Genomic DNA, 8644 nt, shown 5'->3' on the forward strand with positions numbered 1-8644 from the left:
ATTGCAGCAATTGGGAGATAGCATAAATTAATATTGGGTATAGCAGCTTAAGTTAGGCTTTTTGAATCTCATCTTTCCTTTGCCTGAAAATGCTATTAAATTGTTGTGTTTTTCTGGTACTGTATACATAGATAAGCAACAATGATGCATATTTCTCCTCCACATCATTGTAAAACAGAACAAATCTGTACGATAGCATACCTTACAGATCTTTGCTATGCTATGATGTTCTTAGTACAGTACTATTGGAGATAATGACATGTACATATTATCTCTTTGTTCTACCAATAATAGTATCCCTTATGAATATAAAGGAACAGAGATAATGTAGTATCTTTTTTAAAAAAATCTTTGAATACTATGAAAATATAAAGCTGAATGAAATGACTCACAGTATTCATTTGTAAATATGTAAAGCTTGTTTTTAGCTGTTAAATAAGTTAAAGAAAAATTGGATCTGATAAGACTTGCGATTTTGATTGAATTGCATGTAGTTATGTCATCCCTAGCACATTAGAATGGACTTTAAAAAAAGGTACAAAAAAGCTCTTCTGCTTCTCACATTATCTGTGCTGTGTGTGTATTATGTGTGCATCCCATCACACATCATTTTTTATTCCTCTTTGCTCAAGAATATACTGTAGTTATTAAAAAAAAGAGAATAATGATTAAAAAATGGCATACCAAAATGACTGATCTATTCCAACTTGTCTTTATACTGATATAGCCACTGAAATTTTCAGTTTAACAGTGGTATGAGATAATAACTAGAAAACAGAACAGAATAGAATAGTTTAGCTGGAAGGGACCTTCAAAGACCATCTAGTCCAATGGCCTGACCACTTCAGGGCTAACCAAAAATTCAAGCATATTATTGAGGGCATTGTCCAAATGCCTCTTGAACACTGACCTGTATGGAGCATCAACCACCTCACTAGGAAGCCTATTCCAGGTTTTGACCACCCTAACAGTAAAGAATTTTTTACTAATGTCCAATCTGAACTTTGTGCAGCTTTGAACTTTGTGCAGCTTTGTGCCTTTCCTGTGCATCATGTCACTGGTTACCAGAGAGGTTACCAGGGCACCTCCCTCTCTGCTTCCCCTCCTCAGGGAGTTGCAGAGAACAGTGAGGTCACCTCTTGGCTTCTTCATCTCCAGAATGGACAACCCAAGTGTCCTCAGCCTCTCCCCAACGGACATGTCTTCCAGCCCTTGTGCCAGCTTTGCTGCCTTCCTCTGGATGCTTTCAGTTTCCGTTTTTATATTGTGGAGCCCAGAACTGCACACAATATTGGAGGTGAGGCTGCACAAATGTTAAATATAGCAGGAGGATCACCTCTTTTAACCGTCTGGCTATGCTGTGCTTAATGCACCCCAAAGTGCAGTTTGCCTTCCTGGCAGCCAGGGCACGCTGCTGGCTCCTGCTGAGCCTGCTGGCACCAGCACCCCCAGCACCCTTTCTGCAGCAGGGCTGCTCTCCAGCCTCTCAGCTCCCAGTCTGTGCCTGTCGGGCATTGCTCTGTCCCAGGAGCAGCACCCAGCATTTCCTTTGTTGAACTTCATGCTGTTGCTGGTTGCCCAGTGCTCCAATCTATCTAAATCCTACTGCAAAGCCTCTTGTCCCTCCAGAGAGTCAACAGTACCTCCTAGTTTAGTACTGTCAGCAAACTTGCTAAGGATGCATTCAACACCTGCATACACATCATTAATAAAAAAGTTGAAGAGAACCCACCCTAGAATTGAGCCCTGAGAAATGTGTCTGAAATGCATCTGAAACTGCAACAAAGGTGAAAGATAGGTTAGTGTTTTCTTTGGTCCAGTCTCTAGAAGTACATAAAAAAGGAATAAAAAAATGTATGTTCAGGTCTTACTGATAGAAGCCAATACAATACTTCAGAGAGAATGAAGTGATTGAATTCTGCAAATTTTTTGCCCCTAGAATTAAGATTTTACTAAAGTAGGAAGATCTCTAGGTGTTTCTAATTGTAAAAACTCTTACCTATTATATCTTTTCTATTTTTATGGCGTTAGACATGTCCTTGTGACTAAATGATGATAGGGGCTTCATCTCTGTCTTTGGTATACTCTTGTGCCAAATTGCCGAATAATCTGTATGTTGGTATCAGAAGTGAATTAGTAGAGTGTTTTCAAATTGCATCCCGGAGCCTCAAAGTTTGAACTGTTCCTGTGATGATGCCAGTTTCTATTTTAATGGAATGTGGGATGAGTTTAGAACATCTAATGACTTTCACTGTATATTGACTACAGAATTTGAAGGATTGGGATTTTAGAAAAATTGGTTAGATATAGCTGCCTTTTTTGCATTTCAGTGTTTTTGACCAGACAATTATGAACTTGATGTTTATTTGGTTGATCCTTAAATCTCCCTTTTATAGTCATAGGTCAACCTACTGAAATGAATGGAATGAAGAGTTTGAGTGCTAATTGATGTAGGCAGTAGAGATAGAGGTATCGTGGATAATTTGGGTTGTACCGTGCGGGATCTGAAGAGGAATAGTCACCAGGCTCTCTAGGTTCCTCTGGACTGTGGGAAAGGTGTGGACCTATGCAATGAAAAAATGCCTGACCAGGTGCGAGCACCTTGAGGCAAGTGTCTGGAGTGAGCACTGCTCTTGGTTTGTCCCTGTTATGATCCCATCCTTCTTCAGTTTTTCCTTGTTAAACAGGAGTGCCTACACTTACTCTTCATCAAGATGGTAGAATTGTAGCTGTACCGTCAAATATGGCCAAGCTGCATTTTTATGGTGCCTGCTCACAGAAGCTGGAATTGATCACAGTTTGGATTTTCCAGGCGGGGAAGGAATAGCTGGTTCTTACACAGCTTGTGGTACAGGCTGAGGGCAGAGGGAGAAAAGATTTAACACCTTTGGCAGAGGTGCTAAAACTCTGTTATTTTAGGTCTCCCCTACCAAATACATGATGGTATCCTATTCATGAGCTAGGATCTACTTTTCTGTGCAGATACAGAATTAGGTGTAAGAGTTAAATTGGCTTCGTGTGCAAGACCGTGCAGCTGGCAGGCTGCACGCGAGCACGGGAGAGCTGGGCAGGAGCTGTGGGGGTAGCTCTCTCGTGTGCCTGTGCCATTTGAGGGCTTGGGATGAACGAATCAGCAGGACAGAGGTAGGGCCAGCTGTTTGATCTTTCTGGAAAACGTGATTTGCACTTCATTTTTCCACTTTGGAACCACCTTGACCATGTATTTTTCTTCCTTTAAAAAAAACAACGAGAACAAAACACAAAAAGACAAAAACAGAAGCCAGGGCTTGCAGCGTGGCTTTCAGCACCAAGCTCCGCTAGCCGGCGCCTGCGTTACTGAGCACCGGCAGGCGCCTTTCGACAACTAACAGCCGATACACGAAACCGGGAGCCGGGGCGGGGAACGAGCCGGACCGGGCCGGCGGCGCGCAGTGCGGGGAGGCGGCCGCCAGGGGGCGCCGCGGAGCCGGCAGCGGCCCCATAAAGCGGCCGCGGCCCCGGCCCCGGCCCCGGCGGCGCGCAGAGCCGGCGGGCGGCGCCTCCGCCGAGCAACAGGGCTCGATCCGGCAGCGCCGCTGCGCCTGGGCCGCCGCGGTAGCTGGCCGCAGCTGGCGGCGGACGCCGTGTGGTAGACGGCCGCTTTCTCCTCTCGTTTTGGGTTTTTTAATTATTGTTATTTTTGGTTTTGGGGGGGGGGGGTTTGGTAAGCGTTGCCACAAAACGGCACAACAAGTGCAAGATGCGGGCGGCTGCTGGCTGAGCAGCTGCTGGCTGGACGTGTCGGGGAGAAACTGCAAGGAGCGACCCTCATCCTCCCGTCAGTGGAAACAGGCTTGGTACACGGATTATTTAACGTTGATTTACACATCTACAGCAAAAGCTGGGCTCAGAAAGCCTAGTGATCACACTCATCCATTCATTCCTTCTCTCTCACACATACAAACACGCTCACTTCTTTCATTTTTTTCCTTTCGGAACAAGACTCTTGCTTGTTGCCTTTATGCAAATGCCTCGGTGAGAAGCGGTGTCTGTAGCTGTGCCGAATGCCCCCAGTTTAAGCTGCCTCCCTGGCTCATTCTTGGCACTCTTGTTGCACCCGGAAAGAACGCAGAAAAATAACTCATCAACCTGTGGTGCTGACTGACCTTACACGCCTGCAGGTGTAGATCAGTTGGCACAGCCCCCTTCTCAGGACCACTGTCACCAGATCCTTACACTAGCAGGAACAGCATTGCTATTTCTCTGCCTACGAACAGTAAGTATAACAGCAATTTAAAGACCTTTTTTTGCATGACATATAGGTATGATTTAAAAAATAGCATTGTCTTTTAATAGTCCATAGTCACCTTCTATCATATATTAATAGTTACAGCTATAAATGAGGGTTCTGTTTCAAAGGGGTGTGTGCATGTGTATTTTTGTGTGCGTTTGCATGTAGATGTTGCTTCAGTGCACCTGCAGTTGTGTTTGACACACCATATCACAGTGTTTTCACTTGAGTGAACACTGTATGTGCCCATTTCCAAATCAAATTCAGTGAGATGTTCATTATGGTTGAAACAATTCAGTTATAGATTAAAATGTAACATTCTTGTTTCTCGTGTTTTTACAAAAATATGAAAAGCTCTTTGTATAGATACATCTATTGTAATATTTCATGTAGATATACGTAGGTGTATATATTAAGTATGTACTCAAAGATCTGAATGCATTGTGTATTGCAGTAATTTTATTAGTGTTTATATGTATTGGTGTTTCAGAAGCATGCGTTTGTGTATGGATGCAAGTGCTTATATGGGTGGGGATTTTGTAACTCTGTCTATATATATATGACATACCCACCCACATCCCTACCAACAGAGTGGTTCAAAATCTCTGTGCATGTGATGTGGGTGTGTGTGTAATGTAGAAGTGTGAACAGTGTGGGTAGGGGAAGATTAGAATACCGTGGTAATAGATGACACAGTTTCATTTGATCGGTGTGACCTTTTAGGAAAACAATCCAATCTTTTCCCTTTTTGTTTTGTTTATTTTTGTGTGTTTGTGCATGTGCCTCAGGTTAAGTGCTTCTTCTGCATGACCATAACCAAAGGGTGACCCATCCACTCCCTTTTGTCCTATGGGGACCTCAGAGCCAGTTTCTCAGTCTTCATCTCCTTCTCCTCCTCCTCCTCCTCTTACCACTGCTGCTGACGCCCTGGGTGCTGCTCCCAGGTTTGAGATGTTGACAGGCTGAAGAAAGGATTTGCAAAGACCTTCTCACTGTGTAAATAGAGTGATGGCTGGAATTAATTTCAACTCCCCAAGTAATGATAATAAACAATAATAAGATTTCTAGGCCAAAGCATTACCAGGAACAAATTATGAGGAAAGACACTATTTGCATTTGGTTGCGATGATGAACTAAAAACATCTGTGCAGAGCAGGTACCCTTTGATTTGCATGTGTTTTTTCTTCATGAAGGCAGTCATGAATCTGATCAGATCTGTGGTAGCCGTGGGAGATAAATGAAAGTAAAGGGACTTAGTGGATGAAAGGATATGGCCTCAGCTGTTCACTGCTCCAATTTTGAGAGTTTCATCTTTTCTTATTAGCAAAACAGTAGTTTGTGTCAAACATTTTGGACAATAAGAAAATGCAGATCTGTGGTTTTGCAGAACATAGATTCAGCATTATAACTGTATTGCCCTGCTCTGTGTCCAATGCACTGTCCTCCAAATGCAAATGGCTTTGAACTTCCTATATTGAAAGTTAAGTTTGCACTGTAAATAAAAGCTTTTGCATTAAGTGATTAAAAAAAAAAAAAGCAGTTGCAAAATGGAGGTTGCAATGGTGAGTGCAGATAGCTCTGGGTGCAACAGCCACATGCCCTATGGATATGCGGTCCAAGCTCGGGCCCGAGAGAGAGAGCGGCTGGCACAGTCAAGAGCCGCAGCAGCTGCAGCCGTAGCAGCAGCAACAGCAGCAGTAGAAGCAGGGGCAACAGGTGGAGGTGGACCATATCACCACTACCATCAGGAACAGAGTCGAGGTGCATCCTCTTCTCACGGTGGGAATGCATCACGCAGCAGCCTGCCCAACCGCCAGAGTGGTAAGAGATGGAAGAAAGGGAAAAAGAGGAGTCACCACTTGGGAAGTAGGGAGTGTGGGGCCTCCTTCCCCTGTTCTGAGCTGCTGCCTCTGAGTGGTTCTGAAGAGAGAATACTGAAGGACTTGAGTGAGGAGGAAGAGGAGGATGAAGATGAGGATGAAGACGATGAGGAAGAAGGAAAGCTCTACTACGGTGCTGACTATGGGGAGGATGAGTTCTCATATTCAGACCAGCCACCTGATGATGGTGGAGGCCCTGGGGGTTACAGCTCTGTTCGCTACAGTGAGTACGAGTGTTGTGAGCGTGTGGTAATCAACGTGTCAGGACTGCGGTTTGAAACTCAACTCAAGACATTAGCTCAATTCCCAGAAACGTTGTTGGGTGATCCAGCGAAGCGAGGCAGATATTTTGACCCTCTCAGAAATGAATACTTCTTTGATAGGAACCGGCCAAGCTTTGATGCCATACTGTACTACTACCAGAGTGGTGGTCGGCTGAAGAGGCCAGTCAATGTACCTTTTGACATCTTCACTGAGGAGGTGAAATTCTACCAACTTGGGGAGGAGGCCATGCTCAAGTTTAGGGAGGATGAAGGGTTTGTCAAAGAGGAAGAGGACAAAGCTTTGCCGGAGAATGAGTTTAAGAGGCAGGTCTGGCTACTGTTTGAGTACCCGGAGAGCTCCAGTCCAGCTAGAGGCATTGCCATTGTCTCTGTCTTGGTCATCTTGATCTCCATCGTCATCTTTTGTCTGGAGACTTTGCCAGAGTTCAGAGATGACAAGGAATTCGTGATGTCCCTGAGCTTAGGGAAAGGGCTTTCCAATGAGTCACTTCACCTGGATGCTGGGGAGCACACCATCTTCAATGACCCTTTTTTCATTGTAGAGACAGTATGCATCATTTGGTTCTCCTTTGAGTTTACAGTGCGCTGCTTTGCATGTCCAAGCAAAGCACACTTCTTCAAGAACATCATGAACATCATAGACATTGTCTCCATCTTGCCTTACTTCATTACTCTGGGCACTGACTTGGCGCAGGAGCAGGGCAGTAATGGTCAACAGGCCATGTCTTTTGCCATCCTGAGGATCATCCGTCTGGTCAGGGTGTTTCGCATCTTCAAGCTCTCCAGGCACTCCAAGGGTTTGCAGATCCTGGGTCACACACTCAGGGCCAGCATGAGGGAACTCGGCCTCCTCATTTTTTTTCTTTTTATTGGAGTAATTTTGTTTTCCAGTGCTGTTTACTTCGCAGAAGCTGATGAGCCTGCCACCCATTTTCAAAGCATCCCAGATGCCTTTTGGTGGGCTGTAGTGACCATGACTACAGTTGGTTATGGGGACATGAAACCCATAACTGTGGGTGGGAAAATTGTTGGGTCCCTGTGTGCCATCGCGGGAGTGTTAACCATTGCTTTACCAGTGCCAGTGATTGTCTCCAATTTTAACTATTTCTACCACAGAGAGACTGAGAATGAAGAACAAACGCAGCTGATGCAAAATGCAGTCAGTTGCCCTTACCTCCCAACAAATTTACTGAAGAAATTTAGAAGTGCATCATCTTCATCCACAGAGGATAAATCAGAATATTTGGAGATGGAAGAAGGAGTTAAAGAATCTCTCTGTGTAAAGGGGAAAAAAAGTCAGGACACGGGGAATAGCAGTGAGTCAGAGAAGAAAAACTGTGTAAATTCAAATTCTGTGGAAACTGATGTGTAATTTTGAACGTTTCCAAATATATTTATGCATTAAAGAGTGCAGTGAAAATAATGAAATATGCAAACAGAAGTCCACAGCATACAGTAGTATGCTGTTTAATGGTTAAATACAAATAAAAAGTATTGCTAAACTCGTATGACATATCAAGTAAGTGATATAACTTGAGGAAGAGATTGCTAGATCTGATATAACTTGACTATATTTTTATTAGAATGCAAGTGTTTTGCACATGAGGCTGAAAAATTTATTAAAACCAAGTCAGTTTTAAAGTGGGTGCATGAACTGTCGACATCACTAATAACAGCTCTGTGGTAAAAGTTGGCATTCAGAGGTATTTACTATGTAAGAAGCAATGAAGCTTGGTAGTCATTTATCTATTTATCAGTGCTTTAATAGCAGCTACCATAAATCATTGGATACCATAGTCATTGTTTTTCAAATTTATTGTAAAAAGATACTCTACAGAAGATAGATCTAATTTTTTTTTTCTTGAAATCTATAATGCTTGTTTTTAACTGGAAATTTACTTTGAAAAGGCTGCTGAACCTCCAGAAATTGTTTATTTTTATAACTCTCTTTGGAGGCATTGCAGCATTTGTTGTCTAATAATGGAAGAAATGAAGTAAGGGAATCATTTAACCTGGTCTGACTGCAAAGGCAAAATGACTGGAATGCTTTTTTGCACTACTTTATATGCTGGAGATATATTGAAAGAGACTTCATACTGTGAATGTTTACTAATGTAATAGTTCAATGACAATCATTGGAAGAGTGAATTCTGCATCATATTTTATTGTTTTCTGTTTGTTTGTTTTTATTTTTTATTTTTTCCTTTATG

At 43.1% G+C, this 8644-nt stretch overlaps 1 protein-coding gene across 1 annotated transcript; it reads left to right on the forward strand.

Annotated features, from left to right (window-relative positions):
- The first annotated feature begins 3572 nt into the window (after window positions 1-3572).
- On the forward strand, window positions 3573-8268 carry KCNA4 (potassium voltage-gated channel subfamily A member 4). Its single transcript, XM_013177769.3, has 2 exons — window positions 3573-4255; window positions 5059-8268. The coding sequence occupies exon 2, from the start codon at window positions 5818-5820 to the stop codon at window positions 7804-7806; it is 1989 nt and encodes a 662-aa protein (XP_013033223.2). The 5' UTR covers window positions 3573-4255; window positions 5059-5817; the 3' UTR covers window positions 7807-8268.
- The last annotated feature ends 376 nt before the right edge of the window (window positions 8269-8644 follow it).

Source organism: Anser cygnoides, chromosome 5 (genome assembly GCF_040182565.1).
Source record: "Anser cygnoides isolate HZ-2024a breed goose chromosome 5, Taihu_goose_T2T_genome, whole genome shotgun sequence".
Classification (NCBI taxonomy): Eukaryota; Metazoa; Chordata; class Aves; order Anseriformes; family Anatidae; genus Anser; species Anser cygnoides.

Coding starts and splice junctions, on each gene's coding strand:
- KCNA4 (XM_013177769.3), top strand. CDS start 5,818: ATGGAGGTTGCAATGGTGAGTGCAGATAGCTCTGGGTGCAACAGCCAC.